The 18,130-nt window shown below is 48.7% G+C and overlaps 1 protein-coding gene across 1 annotated transcript in view; it reads right to left on the reverse strand.

Moving 5' to 3' along the window:
• ADCY8 (adenylate cyclase 8 (brain)) overlaps positions 1-18,130 on the reverse strand; it is a 208,884-nt gene that overhangs the window by 61,102 nt on the left and 129,652 nt on the right. The window contains 2 exon segments of the mRNA XM_015421680.1: positions 9,282-9,552; positions 15,706-15,864. Coding sequence (XP_015277166.1) covers positions 9,282-9,552; positions 15,706-15,864 — 430 coding nt within the window.

The following is an 18,130-nucleotide window of genomic DNA, read 5'->3' on the forward strand; positions in this document are numbered from 1 at the left end:
CATCCCTCTTGTGCATGAAGCACACTGCATACTACCTTCTGGTTCTGTGTTTTGGAGGTCAAGAGGTCTTTTCAGTGTAGCTTCTCCTTCTTTACTTGGACTTTTTATTTAGAAAACTCCAATGAGATTTTAGAAGCCCTGGGGTGTTTTATGCTATGCAAGGCCAAGTCAACAATGAGAGGAAGTGATATGATGGACCACCACCACTAACCCCTGCCTCAGCCTCATTCTTAAAGTTATCAGTACTGCCTCAGGAAACGACAGGAAATTTTGAGGGCAGTGTCAGTGGAGGATGGAGTTGGAGGAGGATGTGATGCCCCTTCTGGGTGATGCTCTAGGAATTCCCCCAAATCTCTATGGTAAAGACCATAGTGACGAGGGAAAATTCCTAGAGTAACACTATGGAGGCCATTGACTGGCCATCCCCACCCCCTACACTCCTCAATTCCTCAAGGTCAGGGGATTGGGGACAAGGGTGGGGGCTTACCAACCGAGGGCAAGCAACCAACAAGCCTACTTACCTCCCACCTCTGCACCAGAGCAGATCTGGCAATCCTGTTTTTCTCCAGTGCCTTTACATACTGTGAGGCAAACCCTGCATGACCAGTAGGCCTCCTTGTTCCTGAATTCTGCAAGAGTCCTTGCAAGAGGTCAGGAAGCCCTAGTGGGTATGTGCAGGTCGATACACATTGTTTAAAAATGCTACAGGAACGAAAAAGGAGGGAGCATTAACTGCTCTGGCACTAAGGTTGCCAGCTCCGGTGGGTGGTGGGTGGAGCCCGGGGAGCCCGGGGAGCATGGGGTTTGGGAAGGGGAAGGGCCTCGGCAGGATACAATGCCATATGGTTCACCCTCCAAAGCAGTCATTTCCTCCAAGGTATCTGATGCCTGTCATCTGGTGATCGCTTGCAATACCAGAACATCTCCAGGCCCCACCTATAGGTTGGTAACCCTGTTTACTATAAGGGGTGGAGGGCAGTAGGAGGGGCTTAGGTTATGCCTCCTCTTGAGCCACAACCAGGGCAGTTGGGCAGGATGGGTGTCAAACTCATTTGTTATGAGTGTCGGATCTGACATAAATGAGACCTTGTTGGGCCGGGCCATGTGTGTCATAAAATGTAATGCCAGGTAGCGGAGATATAAATTTTATAAAGGACACAAACACAAAGAGTTTTTTTAAAAAAACTTAAAATAAAAACATGCTTGAAACATTAGCTCCATAAGCTGCAAACCTACTTTTGATTATTGACATTCACCACAGAAATCTCATGCTCTAGAGTTCTCAGTCTAGGACCCAAGTTAAAACATGAAATGGCTGAGTGATTAAGAGAGTCTATGATGCAGCAGCAGAACTGGAAGCAGGAGATGGCCAGTTCCACTGTGGGCCTGATGGAAGCCCTCCGGGGGCCTGATCTGGCCCCTGGGCTGCATGTTTGACACCCCTCTTCTAGGAGCTCCAGCTTCAAATCCCCACTTAGGCATAGAATCCACTGAATGAACCTGAGCCGATTTCTCTCTCTCCCCCCACCTAACTGACCTCACGAGGTTGTTGTGAAGATGAGGAAACCCTTATCTGCCACCCTGAGCTCATTGATGCAATGAATAAACAAACTTCGATGCCAACTGGGATTGCAGGTGATGTAACAGGTGATATGACTTAAAGGAATTGCAGCCAGAAAGATCACAAAGCAGAAGGAAAGGAAAAGATACACTCGTGCCACATGACTTTCTACTACAACCAGTACCATAACATCAATATATACGGAGCATGCTATGGTGTAGGAGAGCCCTGACTTTTATGGACCAGTCTAGCCTGCTCTTATCAGATCTGGGTAGCTAATCAAGGTTGGTCATGGTTAGTCCTTGGATGGGAGACCGCCAAGAAAGTCTGGGGTTGCTATGTAGAGGCAGCCAGTGGCAAACCACCTCTGTTCACCTCTTGCCTTGAGAACCCTACGGGATCACCATAAGACAGCTGCGAGTTGACGGCACTTTGCCCTGGCTTTACTGCAGGGGACAGTGGAGTGCGGGGAGAAGGATCCATACATGCTCAAAATGGAACCACACATACAAACCCACATTTATCAAAGAAACATTACACACGATAAAGAGAATGCCAATGCCATGCACAGCTTCAGAGCAAAGTCATTTTGACCAACGACCTGGGAAAGTTTCTTCCTCCGGAGCGCAAAAAATGCCTGCTTATGCACAGGAGAGCAAACAAAGCAACACACTGACGTGTCAAAGTATGAATGCCAAGCGGTGCGGATGCATGACTAAGAACCTGCAGAGTGGGAAACATTCTATGGGTGTCATGACGGATCCTTCCACTGAAAGGGGACAGCGACTTAAGCCGACCTTCTTCCACTGTGACTCATCTGTCTTCCAGAGGCAGCCGAAAGACCGGTGTCTTAGGGCATTTTAACCTTTTCTGCTTTAATTTCTTTAAGCAGACAGCCTTCACGGGGGATTCAATGGCAGCAAAGATCGCCCCCGTCAGATCTGACGGGGCTCACAGCAAAAGGCCGCTGAAAAGCGACACAGGCAACGGTTCTAGAAGCCTCAATTCTAATTTGAGCTCCGTGTTTAGCTACAGGCAGGGCTCTTTTTGTAGCAGGTACTCATTTGCATATTAAGCAACACACCCCTAATGTAGCCAATCCTCCAAGATCCTCCAAGCTCCTGTAAGAAGAGCTCTGTAAGCTCTTGGAGGATTGGCTACAGGTTCCGGAATCTTGCTCTATGAAAGCCCGTTCTCATCCATTGGTCTTGGTCTTCCAACATTCCATCACTCGGTAGGGCGACCGAGAGCCCAGTACTGGACTATGCAGAGAGTGGACTGCCTTGATTCTCAATGGTTGAAGTCACTGGTGATCACCGAGATCAAGGAATGGGTTGACAACCCACCCCATGGGTGTCACCATAGACGTTATTGGTGTTCCCCAGATAAACGACCACAAGGGGTCGTTGAAATAGACAAGCCTTTCTCCTGCAAATACTCTACCTATCTTAATGACAAGACAGGGTTACTTAGTGGTAATTTGAGCTCCTAGGTTGTATTTTTATAAGCTAATAATGGCGGGTCCTGACCTGGATGGCCCATGCTAGTCCAATCTCCTCAGATCTTGGAAGCTAAGCAAGGTCGGCACTGGTTCGTCCTTGGATGGGAGACCACCAAGGAACTCCAGGGTCACTACGCAGAGGCAGGAAGTGGCAAATCTACTTCTTAGACATATCTTTCTCATCTCCATGATACATGGACCCAGGGCTATTTTTGGGCAGGAACGCACAGGAACGGAGTTCCGACTGGCTCCCGAGTTGGCCACGCCCAGCAGGAACTCATTAGCATAATAGGCCACACCCAACAGCAGAAACTCGTTAGGATTGGCTCCATTAGGGGTGTGTGGCCTAATATGCAAAGGAGGTCCTGCTACAAAAAAAGCCCTGGGTTTTGACAACAAACAAGGTAAACAGAATAAGAAGCAAAAGGTCGGTGTGGCTGGATGACCACACTTCTGGTAACATGGGGGTGCGGCCTAATGTGCTAATGAGCTGTGCTGTCAGGGTTGGGGCCTAATATGCTAATGAGTTTCTGCTGTTGGGTGTGGCCGATTATGCTAATGAGGTCCTGCTGGGCTTTTTCTACAAAAAGAGCCCTGCGATGGACCCAAGCCAGCTTCATCATGAAAATGGCTAAAGATTCACTTCAGATAGTAAATCCATGGGGCAGAAGGTTTAAGGGGGGAAAAAAACAGTGTCCAAAATAGGCTCAAGATTTTTTCCCATCATTGTGGGGTATAGAAAAAATTACTCAACTAGTTCAATACTCTTTAAACTTCGTATCATGTCTAAAACTGCCTTGTTTTGAGACAACCTCTTGGTCTATCTAGCCCCCCCACTGTGACTAGCTGGGCATTTGTTTTTGAACATTTATAGCGTTTCCAGCATGTCACCTATCTACCAGGCCTTGTCCAAATGCCTTTTGCATTTCAGATACCACACATCAAACCTGGGAACCCCTACATGCAACTCACATGCTCTGTCATTAACTTACAGCCTTTCTTTAAGGTTTTCTAAGGTACAGGCTGACCCATAGCTACTAGGGTTGCCAAGTCTCGGTTGGAAAATACCTGGAAACTTTGGGGTTGGATCTGGGAGAGGGCATGGCTTGAGGAGGGGAGAGGCCTCAGCATGGTACAATGCCATAGAGTCCACCCTTCAAGGCAGCCATCTTCTCCATGGGAGTTGATCTCTGTCAGCTGGGGATCATTTGTAAAAGTGGGAGATCTCCAGGCCCTAGGCTTGCCAAGCCCCCACCGGGGGTGGGGGAACCCCCGCCGAAATGGCCCCCAATCCGCCGGCGGGGATCGGGCTGCCGGGGGGAACCCCACCCCGAAACGGCCGGATCAGGCCTACACCCCCAGCGTGATGACGCCACCCAGAAGTGACATCATCATGCTGGGGGCATCACCGGGTAACGCTCTAGCAGTTCCCCCCAAAACTCTATGGTACCATAGAGTTTTTGGGGCGACTGCTACAGCGTCGCCCAGTGATGCCCCTGGCGTGATGACGTCACTTCCAGGTGGCGTCACAGCGGTGCGCGCACGCTATGTGCGCATGCAAATGTATCAGGAGGGGACAAAGAGTCCCCCGCCACTAACAGTAAGAGACTTGGCAACCCTACCAGGCCTCAACTGGAGGCTGGCGACCCTGGTAGCTACGGTGGGGCTATTCAGTGCTCTGCCCCCTTTCTTGAAGGGATAGCCCCTGATAAAAACTTTTTTTAGCCCTTTAAAAGCATTTAAAACATTTTAAAAGAAAGATATTAGGCCCAAGCCTTCTTAAAAATTTTAAAGGCCTTCAGGAAAAAAAAATCCTAGCTACGGGCCTTCAGATGCCTAGCAAAGGGCTTCAGATGCCTTCAAAGCAAGAGTTGAACCCCACTGACACAATCCAAACTGGGTCAGAAATCCAATCCACCCAGCCCCACTATCTGGGGTAAAGTAAAGTTTTCTTAAGTCTTCTGTAGATTGATTGTTCATACAGCATGGGAATGTAGGCATGATGAGCCTACTGGCCCAACGGTCGGCCTCCATGCAATCGCCAAGGTGTCTGATGTTGTCAACACACATGAAGCTGCCTTATACTGAATCAAGTCCATCAAGGTCAGTCTCATCTTCTCAAAATGGCAGCCGTTCTCCAGGGTCTCAGGCAGAGGTCTTTCTCATGACCTACTGCCTGATCCTTTTAACTGGTGGTGCAGGGCATCGAACCTGGGACCTTCTGCATGCCAAGCAGATGCTCTACAATTGAGCCACAGCCCCTCGCCATGGAGGAAGTCTCAGCTCATTCCCTCACTTTAAACCCCTTCATGACCCTTCATGACCTTTGAAGGCCTTCATGACCTCAGGTTCACCTATTTGAAGGTCCATCTCCTTTCATACGTTCCTGTGCATCAGCTACAGTCCTCAGGCAGCCATCTGTTGGCTATCCCACCACTTAGGGTGGCCCATCTAGCATTGACCAGAGCTCAGACCTTTCCCATCATGGCTCCTTCTCTGTGGAATGGGCTCCCAGAAGAGATGAGGGAGCCCAGTTCCTTGAAGATGTTCAGGTGGTGCTGCAAGGCCTACATGTTCACCAGAGTTTGGGGTGGGGGGAGCTTGAATTGACAGGCATCTTTTAAGGGGGGGAGATTTGGGGTTTGCTATTTTATTTTTGGTCTGAACTGAAAATGTTTTAAACTATTAACCTCCTTTTTTTTAAGTACCCATAGGTACACTTTTATTATTTTTCGTATTATGCACTAACAAACATACATACAACACATCACCAACACCCATTTACAAAGAAAAAACATACAATGAGATCAGTATATTTTCTTCTAACTCTATTACCATATTAAAAATTTCTTATGGTTTGCTTAAGTTTCTGTGTACTCCTTTTTACCATCGTTTCTATTTAACTAAAAGAGATTAACCCTACCAAAAGTTTCATTACTTCATTACTTTAAATTATGCATTTATATTGTACCAGTCATACAGTTTTTTCCCTATTTTTTCCGTTATTAACCTCCTTGAACCATGAGGAAAAGCCGGACATAAATTTTTTAATAAACAAATTAATTTCTGGAGGTTGCTGATCATGGGGAGGGGATGTGTACAGGGACACACCATCAAAACATTCGCACCGTGCACACAACTTGGCAATTCTGCAGAGTCAGGGGGCTTCCTCTAGGGTTGCAACTGGCGGGGGATGGGGGATCTTAATGGGAGCGGCGGGGCAGTCCATCTGACATACAGTGACATGTCAACATCACTGCCCCATGTGACCTGGAAGTGACATCATCATGTCCAGGACAACAGGGCAACACTATGGTATTCAGGCAAAAACTCAATGGTAAATTTGGCTTCTACTATAGAGTTTTTGTCCAGAGCATTGCCCTGACATCCTGGATACGATGACGTTACTTTTGGGTCATGTGGGCAATGATGTAGACATGTTGCTGCACGTTGGATGGGTGCCCCTTACAAGCACTTACATGGATCCCCAATTCCTACTGAGAACATAGGTGTTTTTCATCCCCCCCACCCTTGCAGTTCTCCCATCTGCAGGCACCCAGTATTGGAAGTCATACTAGCATGCTAAGGTGCTTATATCTTCCCACCATGGAACCCTACTGTGGTCAGGAACACAACACAAGATTGTTTTCAACCTGCCACAGCCCTAAGTAGAATTTCTCACTCCTTCCTTTTCCACAGCGACTAACAAGCATTGGGATATAGGGTTGCCAGGTCCACCTTTGTCCCCAGCGGGGGACTTTGGGGGGCGTTCCCAGAGGGGGTGGGGCATCCCCAACAGGATGATGTCACATTGGGGATGTCCTGGCTCCAAGCCCCGCCCCCACAGGGACAGTCCCACCGGCTGTGAGCTGCAGCCGGAGGGCCCCGCCTGCCTGATATCTGAGCAGCATTGCCACTCGGAGATCTGGCATGTGGGGCTCTTTCCTGAAGGCTGCTTGCACTTAAAGGGTCTCTCTTTAAGTGCATGCGTCTGGAGGCCCCCGCCCGCCCGATCTCCAAGCGGAGATTGGGCGTGCAGCCTGCCGCCGCCCCTCTCCCTCCTCTCTCTCAAGAGAGAAGGGAGAGGGGTGACTGCAGGTGTTGGGGCTTGGCAGTCGGTTGAACCCCCCCAAAAGCGGGTGACCCCCCCCCCGCCAAATCAGGAGGTCTGGCAACCCTAATGGGATACCTATCCATTGATCTCCCAGGGTGATTCCGCACAACTGCTTGCCCCGACGTCAGCCCCAACGGAGCTGCTGCTTGATTCCCCACCTGAAAATCCGGGGTGGACCTTTAACCCACAGTTTATCTGCTTTCCCTCGGATTTTCCAACTACTGGATTTTCACCCTGCTAGTTTCCTGGGGGCAGACGGCTAAAACTGAAGCAGGGCTGCGGACTGCTCAGGCTTAATTCAGAGGAGCTTACTTCCGAGGAAACCTGCTAAGAGGCTTTGGAGTCCATTAGCAGGAGACTAATGCGGGAACCAGTTATCAGACCCGGCACAATTCAACCCGCGGAGAACCAGAGGCAAGTCCCTAATGCGGAATCACCCCCAGTGTCTTGTCTAGATCAACCCAATAATGAGGATGAGAGTTAGGGAGAAAAGCCAGATGCACAGTGATGCCACAGAAGTGGGAATGGATCGCACACTCATGTTGCAGCCCTCACGAAGGAAGAGAATATCAGCACACAAAAGGCACTGGACAACATTACATCCGCCAAGACTTCTGGGCACGCTCTGTCAAGCCATACACAGCAGATAGTGTGTGTGTGTCTTCTCTGTACCACTTCTGATGGCAGATGGGGGGAGGGTCTCATTTGATCCAGTGTGCCTCTGTGCAAAAAAACTCCCTGCCTACAGAGAGGTTGGTGTCCAAGTTCTAGCCTAGCAGTTTCCCTGACGGTTAGTTTTCTATGTGCATGGATTATTGTTAATGGAGAAGCATTCGGTCCTGGCAGTCACAGCCCTTAGAGATAGGTTTAACACCTCAGCTGTTTTTTATAAGACCTAAGGCTAGTGCTAGCTGACTTCACTGCAAATAAGCAAATGGTCAGCAGTCTGACAATTGCTGGCAGCGTCCCCTCTAAGCTGAGTTAGTGTGAGCTAGCTCACAGTTTTTTAGCCTCCAGCTCACAGATTTTTGTCTTCGCTCGGGAAGGAGGGCTCCAGAGCAAACTGATTTATGCAGCAGCCAAATCGCTCGCTCACCACTTTAATGCCTGTAGCTCACAAAGTAGAATTTTTGCTCACAAGACACCACAGCTTAGAGGGAGCATTGATCGCTGGAGGTTAGGCCAGCCAGGTGCCTGCTTATGGTGGCCAAATTGCTGGCAAGTTCAGCCACTGCCCACCAGTGCTCAGCTGGTTGGTGGGCAGAAGAAGAGAAGAAAAAGAAGAAGAGATTGGATTTATACCCCACCGTTCACTCGGAGTCTCAGAGCGGCTTACAAACTCCTTCCCTTTCTCTCCCCACAACAGACACCCTGTAAGGTAGGTGGGGCTGAGAGAGCTCTCAGATAACTGCTCTTGAGAGAACAGCTCTGAGAGAAACGTGGCTTGCCCAAGGTCACCCAGCAGCTGCATCTGGAAGAGTGGGGAATCAAACCCAGTTCTCCCATATTAGAGTCCGCGCACTTAACCACTACACTAAACTGGCTGGCCAAATGGGGGGAGCAGTCTTTGTCTCCATGTGATGATGTCACTTCCTGTAAAACCCATAAGCACGGCCAGGGAGATGCTCTAGCACTCACCCCAAGAGTTTTGGGGGCAGTTCTAGAGTGTCACCCCAGCATGATGCTGACACCTCTAGGTCACACTGGAAGTGACATCATCAGGCGGTTATGACAATAGCTGTCCCCACCCATGGTAGGTACCCGCCTGGCCCATCTCCTGCCATGGTGACTTTATCAACTCCTGAGTTTCTAATAGGTTCAGCTTTTTACGTATAATGAACCCATTGGCTGATGCAATTAACACTCGACTGAGTGTCACATTTAATTTCAGTAGGGAGACGGGAGGGGGAACCGTGGCACTTTCTGGGTCCCGATACATCGCTTAATTCTGACCGGCGGCGGTTTGTTTAATCATCTGCGGTTCGTGTCGGAGAAAAGGTTAAGTAGAAATTTGTCTCCTCCAAGGCTTCCTTAATGGAGTCATGTAAAGCATGCGTATGGAGCAGGTGACATTTGGGGCGCCAAAAAAAAAAAATCAGACTTACGTGCTGCTTCCCCACAATGTTGTCGAAAGGGAGTTCGGGGCTCCAAGAGCCTTCAGTGAAGGTCGCCCCACTGCTTCGCCTGTCGGAAGAGGCGACCGATTCTTTGACAATGTCTTCGGGAAGGGTCAACAGGCTTTCCTCCGGCTGCTTGATCAGATAAGTCTCGATGTTGTGCTTCCTCAGAAACTCATTCCGTTCCTTGCCGTGCCCTTCCTCAACCTTATAATCCCCGTTCAAGCAGTCCAGAGTCGCCTTGGATATGTGGATTCTCCTGCAGAGGCACAAAGGAGAGACAGAGCCGATATGGATGACACCTGAGCATAAAGGTATCACCCCTCCCCCCCGTTTAACTTTTCATATTGTTTCATGCTCAGTTGAAATGTGGTGTCAGAGGAGAGTTTGACGGACACTGTGGACTGCCAAGAAGATAAGTCAGTGGGATCTAGATCAAATCAAACCTGAACTCTCCCTAGAAGTTAAAATAACCAAACTGAGGATATCATACTTTGGTCACATTACAAGAAGACAAGACTCACTGGAAAAGACAATGGCTGATTTCGCACTAGAGCTGCCTCGATGTCGCACTGCCGTTTGCCCCGATACTATTGGCCAATTTCACACCTGAAGCCGTGGGGCTGCATTTGACCCGCGGCTTCGTCCGATTTCCTCCGCAGTTTCGTGATCCTCAAAGAACAGGATCACGAAACTGCGGGGAAAATCGGGCGAAGCCGCGAGTCAAAATGCAGCCCTGCAGCTTTGGGTATGAAATTGACCAATAGTATCAGGGCAAACGGCGGCACAACATCGAGGCAGCTCTAGTGCGAAATCAGCCAATAAGTCTAGGAAACGTTGAAGACAGCAGGAAAAGAGGAAGACTCAGCATGAAATGGATTGCATCCAATAAGGAAGCCACAGCCCTCACGTTTGCAAGACCTGACTGAGGCTGTTAACAATAGGGTCATCGTAAGTCAGAAGAAGAGAAGAAAGAGAGAACAAGAGAAGAGAGAAGAGGAGAGTGAGAAGAAAGAAGAAGAAAAAGAGATCGGATTTAAACCCCGCCCTTCACTACCCAAAGGCGTCTCAGAGTGGCTCACAATCTCCTTTCCCTTCCCCTCTCCACAACAGCCACCCTGTGAGGTAGGTGGGGCTGAGAGAGCTCTTTCAAGGACTACTCTTGAGAGAACAGCTCTGAAAGAACTTGTAAGTGACCCAAGGTCAAACCAGCAACTGAATGCAGAGAAGTGGGGAATCAAACCCGGTTCTCCCAGATTAGAGTCTGCGCTCCTTACCACTACACCACACTGTCTCTCCACACACACAGTTTCATGCTACCCGGTAGATAAGCCAAACGGCCTCCATTATTTATTTATTTAGGACATTTCAATGCCACCTCTTCATAGTCCTAGTCGAGGCCGCTTACAATTAAAACAACAGTAATGATACAGAATTCGCTGCCAGAGAATGTAGTGATGGCCACAGGCATAGATAGCTTTAAAGGGGGACTAGATAGACTCATGGAGGGCAGGGCCTTCAATAGCTTCTAGCGATTGTGACTACAGGGAACCTCCACATTCAGAGGCAGTAAACCTCTGAATACCCTCCAGAGTTGTTGGCCCTCTAGCCACTTCCAGAGATCTTCCAGTGGATACGTCTATTCCTCCTCCACTTCTTGTTTTATTCGGTGGAGAAGAAAGGTGGCCATGGTGTGAACAGGCTTACCAAACTGCCCTCCATGGTTGACAGTCTCCTGCCCTGTCTTCTGCTGGAAGGCCTCGGGCCTCTATGGCCTGTCGTTGGCCCTCCAGAGGAACTGGTTGGCCACTCCGTGAGACAGGATGGTGGACTAGATGGACCACTGGTCTGATCTAGCAGGGTTCTTCTTATTTTCTTATATTGCTGCTCTTCACTGCATCAGGAGCAAAAATGGGGGATAGGAAGCAATATCACAACATCACTTCCAGTTGTGCCCAGAAATGAGCTACCATGATTCTCTAGGAATTCCCCAAATATCTGTGGTTTTTGCCATGGAGAATGGGAAATTCCTAGAGTGTTGTGAGGTCACTTCTGGGTACAACCAGAAGTGATGTCTCAAGGCTGCATGACATTGCTCCGCTCTCTATTTTTGCTCCCGCTGGAGTGAAGAGCCCAGACGGCAACCCTAGGTGGAAAGGAGTAGGGGAGCCAAATCATTCGTATTCCCCCTTGCTTCAAAATCCCTGCCCTTCATTTCATTAGCCATGTACTTCGCAAGAAGTGAAACCTGAGTCCATTTAAATTAACAAAAAGTGTTGCTTTGACTTTGTAGACCCTGCTTAAGTTCGCTTGTTATTGAAACTCAGACTGCCATCTTAATTGGTTTCATTCATTAGATCAAACAGAGGCAAGGAAAATGGGGCATTAAAAGGCAAACGACTTCCATTAAAATGCAAATACCAGGCCCAATCCATGACCTAGTTATGCTGCTGTACTTTGGTAGGTCATGACACTTGGGGGGCATAAATGTTGAAGTGGCGGGGATGACAAATTCAATTCCAGTAAAGGGTAGTTTGATTATCCGGTTTGTAGACGGTCCATCAAAGTCAGTATTGTCTACTCAGACTGACGACGGTTTCCCCAGATCTCAGGCAGTGTCTTTCACATCACCTACTGCCAGATCGTTCAACTGGAGATGATGGGGATTGAATTGCCAGCCCCCAAGTAGTAGTTAGAGATCTCCTGGTAGGGTTGCCAGGTCCCCCTGGCCACTGGCAGGTGATGGGGGCTGGGTTGCCAGATATAAGTAAGGAAACTCCTGGCACTTTGGGGATGGAGCCTGGGGAAGACAGGGCCCTCAGTGGAGTACAATGCCATAGAGTTCACCCTCCAAAGCATCCATTTTCTCCAGGGGAACTGATCTCCATAGTCTGGAGATGAGCTGTAATTCCAGGGGATCACCAGGTCCCACCTGGAGGCTGGCATCCCTATCTCCTGGAATTACAGCTGGCCTCCAGCTGGCACACATCAGTTCCCCTGGAGAAAATGGCTGTTTTAGAAGTTGGTCTCTATGGCATAAGAAGAAGAAGAAGAGGAGGAGGAGGAGGAGGAGGAGGAGGAGGAGGAGGAGGAGGAGATTGGATTTATACCCCGCCCTTCACTACCCAAAGGACTGCTCTTTTTCAAGGACAGCTCTTATCAGAGCTACGGCTCGCCCAAGGCCATCAAGCCAGGTGCAAGTGGAGGAGTGGGGAATCAAACCCAGTTCTCCCAGATTAGAGTCTGCGCACTTAACTACTACACCAAACTGGCTTTGCAGTGTTCCCTCTAAGCTGAGTTAGTGTGAGCTAGCTCACAGTTTTTTAGCCTCCGGCTCACACATTTTTGTCTTAGCTCAGGAAGGAGGGCTCCAGAGCAAACTAATGTATGCAGTAGCCAAATGGCTCGCTCACAACTTTAATGCCAGTAGCTCACCAAGTAGAATTTTTGCTCACAGGACTCCACAGCTTAGAGGGAACATTGCCCCTGCTGAAGTACCGGCCCTTCCCAAACCCAACCTTCCCCAGGCTCTGTCTATCATGTATTGTCTATCTCCATCCATCCATCCATCCATCCATCCATCCATTGTCTATCTCCATCTACCATCATCATCATACTCAATCCCCTGCCTTCCTCCCCATTGGGGACACAAAGTGGCTTACCTCATTCTCCTCTCCTCCATTTTATCCTCACAACAACCCTGTGAGCTCAGTTAGGCTGAAAAAGTAGGAGTGGCCCAAGGTCCCCCAGAAATCTCCCGTGGCACAAGCAGGGATTACAACTTCGGTCTTCCAGGTACTAGTCCAACATTCTTCACCATTATACCACACTGCCTCTCCGGACTGAGGTATGTTATTGACACAAAATGCCTGTTGTTGTTCACGTAAAGGTGAAAGGACTGGAAGCTAGACCTTCACGGAAGCAGGCAACATGACCTCAGAGGTCCAAGAGCATCTCCTCTCTCAGATCTGGAAGGGGCAGGAAGCTCAATTAACTGGTCTCCACACACACCCCTTTGGGTCTCTCTCTGTCTTCACTGAGAAAGGGCAATTATCCTTATGTGCCAAAGACATGAGGAGGAGGAGGAGGAGGAGGAGATTGGATTTATACCCCGCCCTTCACTCGGAGTCTCAGAGCGGCTTATAAACACCTTTCCCTTCCCCTCCCCACAACAGACACCCTGTGAGGTGGGTGGGGCTGAGAGAGATCTGACAGAAACTGCTCTTTTTCAAGAACAGCTTTTATCAGAGCTACGGCTTGCCCAAGGTCACATCAGCAGGTGCAAGTGGAGGAGTGGGGAATCAAACCCGGTTGTCCCAGATTAGAGTCCACGCACTTAACCACTACACCAAACTGGCTCTCTTGATGTGCTGAAATACAGGCTGTGTCAGGTAGAAATAACATCTGCACCCTGCAGGTCAGGAGGAAGCCCCTTTGGATGGAGAAACAGCCAGGCTGAAATGCCTGTATTCTAGTAATAGGATGAGTGACGCAAAGGTCACCCAGAAGCACACATTAGCAACTCTTGAGAGTGTCATCTTGGTGCAAATGTTGCCCGCAGGGGATGTGTCTGTGAGTGTTGGGTCATCAGGTTGACAGATAATACAGATGCGGCAGTTCATCCAGAACTTATAAGGGTGGTTATTTGAGGGTGGTAAAAAAAATGAAACATAGAGATCGGGGACAGTCCTAGAGTGCTGTATGACATGGGGGAGGGTCACTTCCAGGTATGTACCCAGAAGTGATGTCACGGTGTCATGAGACACCATTTTTGCCATTCTGCTCTCCCCCAAAGTCCCTCAGGTCACCAGAGAAGTAGGGCAACTAAGTTCCCAGTCAGTGTGTGGGGGATCCTGTCACCCACCGCTGCTCTAAGTGGAAGAGGGAGAAAAATACCTCCCTATGCTAGCTGTTGTGTCACATCACTTCCAGTTTTTTTAAAAATGGAAGTGATATAGGGTGGCTCTAAAAATGCTAAGAAATCTATGGTAAAACCATAGAGTTTCTGGTGATGCCTAGAGCTACCTGTGATGCAATGCAGCAGCTGGTGTCATGGGCCAGTTTGGTGTAGGGGTTAGGAGCACGGATTCTAATCTGGGAGAACTGGGTTTGATTCCCCACTCCTCCACACACAGCTATTATTTTAGCATAGCTGTCAGCTATAGTACTTTGGTCAATGCAATAAAGCCAAAACCCAGTGTCCATAGGTCAAATCTTAGCTCAGCTGTGTATTACTTGCCAGCTGAGTTATGCCACAGGGGTTACTCTGCTAAGCTACAACTGCAATGGAAAATTCCAGAAAAGCTTAAAGTTATAGCTTTGTTTCAATACCTTAAATGCTGTTATTGTAACCTAATACTGCTCCACTGTATTTTATTGTTTATGGATTAATGTTTAAGGCTGATTGTTTATTAAGGTTTATTGTTCATGTTATTATTAAAATCAAAATCAAAAAGTTTTTTAAAGGGTTCAAATATGCTTTGAGTATTCCTGAAAATGAGACTATATAAACACTACATAAAAAACAAGCACTGTTATTAAGATGGATATTGTTAGAAACTCTTGCATGGATAATTCCTGTTTTTGACATTCACAAATCAATACAGACTGCTTAGAATGCCAGAAATGAGAACGTATTTCCTTCTGAACAGAAAATCACTCTTGTCAATTCTCTAGTTCAGGGCATAAATATGGAATAATACAGGCATCAAACGACACACATACACATATATATTACATAACCACAACAAACTCCTATCAGCTTTATACCACTGTCGGACTCACAGCTTCCCTCAAAGAATTCTGGGAACTGTAGCTTAACAAAAGCACTGAGAATTCTTTGTTCAATATCTCTAGCCCTCATTAACAGAACTGCACTTCCCAGAATTACTTGGGGGAAAGCAGTGCCTTTTTAAAAAAGCAGTGTAGACATATCCCACATTGTTTGAATTCAGAGGAGAGTGTTCATCAGTTGATAGGAAAGATGAGAAGTCTTGGCTGAAACTCAACTCAGAAGAATTTAACACGGCAACAACCATGTTTCACCACTTATGAAGAGGACTCATAGTAGAGCGGCTGGTCTCCCGGTGGTGATTGGAGATCTCCAGGAAATACAGCTGGTCTCCAGGTTACAGGAAACAGTTCCCCTGGAGAAAATGGCTGCCACGGACGTCCCTCCTCTCCCCAAAAACTGCCCTTCCAAGGATCCACCTCCAAAATCCCAAGGAATTTCCCAACCCAAAGCTGGCAAGCTTTACTCATAGCCTTCCTCAGAATATGGACAAGTGAGCAGGAGATGTGTGGGCAGGAATGATTCAGAGGGTTATGCTGTTATTAAAACCTGAAAGCTTAGGGGAATGAATTCATTCATCCCTAGGATGTGATGCTGCTGGTTAAAAAGACTTTGACTTACCCAGGGATTCCACCTGACTCAAGCTTGTTTGCAATATCCACGTCCCACGACCAGACGTCAAACTGCCATTTTCGGAGGCCCAGCACGCCGCACAATACAGACCCTGAGTGTATTCCAATCCTCATGTCCACGTCGTGCTTTGTCTGGGATCTAACATATCTGAAAAAGAATCTCAACATCTTAAAAATCTACCAAGGACATCATAAGAACATAAGAGCAGTCATGTTGGATCAGGCCAATGGCCCATCCAACCCAACACTCTGTGTCTCAAAGTGGCCAAAACCCAGGTGCCATCGGGAAGTCCACCAGCGGGGCCAAAACGTAAGAGCAGCCATGTTGGATCTGGCCAATGGCCCATCCAACCCAACACTCTGTGTCTCAAAGTGGCCAAAACCCAGGTGCCATCAGGAAGTCCACCAGCGGGGCCAGAACGTAAGAGCAGCCATGTTGGATCTGGCCAATGGCCCATCCAATCCAACACTCTGCGTCACTTAGTGGCCAAAACCCCCACTAGGAGGTCCACCAGCAGGGCCAGAACATAAGAGAAGCCACGTTGAATCAGGCCAACGGCCCACCCAGTCCAACGCTCTGTGTCTCACTGTGACCAAAGCCCAGGTGACATCATCTATGGGTATGACTCCAGGGTTACTTTTAAAATGACACAGGATGCCCTCCTATGCCATACTGTTGTTGATATGGTTGCCTATCTCCAGGTTGAGCCTGGAGATCTCTTATTATTATAGTTGATCTCTAGAAGACAAAGATCAGTTCCCCTGGAGAAAATGTCTGCTTTGGAAGGTGGACTGCATGGCATTATCTCCTGCTGAGGTTCCTCCCCTCCCCAAACCCCGCCCTCCCTAGCCCCCCCCCTGCAAATCTCCAGGTATTTTCCAACCCAGAGCTGGCAAACATAGTTATTGAACTGATTCGTTGCTAGCTGTTTGTTTGCGCTATTCCCTTAATAGTATTTAATGCCCAGCGAGCTTCACAGTGGGGACGTGAACTCAGGTCTCCGTGGTACTATTTTATTTGCTGCGTTTGTATCCTGCCTTCCTTCCCAAGGGGGACCAAAAGTGGCCTATATCATTCTCAGAGGTCATTTCGTGGGGGATCGCAGTTCCCCCGGGTGAGGTGCAGGGGGTGGGGCACACGACGAAGCCCCGCCCCCTGCTTCCGGCCGCCCTGCTTCCGGCCCTCATTCAGCCAGGAGGAGTCAGGAGAAGAGGGAGGGTAAGTTGCTTCCTCCCCACCTCTCCCCACCCCTGCCTGCCTGGGGCCAGGGAGGGCCTTGGTGGGGCTTCCTTGCACTCCCACCGGCCTTGCAGGTCCACCGCTGGGCTCCTGATGTCAGGGTGTGTGTCATATGCTAATGAGTTATGCTAATGAGTTCCCCTAGCTCTTTTTCTACGAAACGACCCCTGATCATTCTTCTTGCCTCCATTTTACCCACCCTACAGCAACCCTGTGAGGTAGGTTAGGCTGAGAGTATGTGACTGGCCCAAGGTCACCCAGCAGGCTTCCATGGCAGAATGGGGATCTGAACCTGGATCTCCTAGGTCAGGGCAGGGTGTCAGATCCCAAGCAGGAGAACAAACCCACGTTCCAAAGAAGTAAGATTTATTTCCAAAGCATGGTTAGTCATGAACATACAGAAATTGTCCAGAATGAATACAATACACAGGGGCAGTATAATATAGGAACTTCAAACTTGGTTAACCCAATGGGCTCAATTCCCTCGCAGGGGAGTTGATTAGAAAAGGCGCGATGCAGCCTGAGAACTCCAACGGCTCATATCATAAACACAAGGTCAGTTCACACGGGAATCTAATGAAGCAGAGCAAGAAGACATAACACTCCGTCATCCACCTGTAGGAGAAGCTTGGCAGTTACAGTTGCATACCAGAAGAGAATAACACGGGGAGGGAGGGAAGAGGGACACGTCCCCGAGAGATGGCAGCTCGCTGACAACACCTGTAGGAGAAGCTTGGCAGTTACAGTTGCATACCAGAAGAGAATAACACAGGGAGGGAGGGAAGAGGGACACGTCCCCGAGAGATGGCAGCTCGCTGACATACTGCCCACCTGAAAATACCACTTACCCACCGTCTCCCGGCCTGGGCGGGAGATCTCCCGGTTTGCCCGGGAGACCTCCAGGTTTGTCCGGGAACTTCTTGTGAAACGCCCGAACATGATAAGGGGCCCGAATATCCCCTTCTTCCACCCATTCGCGGTGCTGGGGACCGAAATCAACCCATTCCACAAGATACCACAGTTTACCACGTTTGAGCCTGGAATCAAGAATGCTAGAAATTTCATAATGCTCTTGGCCATCCACCAAAATAGGAGGAGGTTGAACATAACTGTCTCTCCACTGACACTGACCAGTATCTTTTTTCAACAAACTGATATGAAATACAGAATGCAA

This window comes from Gekko japonicus, unplaced genomic scaffold (assembly GCF_001447785.1).
Source record: "Gekko japonicus isolate JY-2015 unplaced genomic scaffold, Gekko_japonicus_V1.1 scaffold2664, whole genome shotgun sequence".
NCBI lineage: Eukaryota > Metazoa > Chordata > Lepidosauria > Squamata > Gekkonidae > Gekko > Gekko japonicus.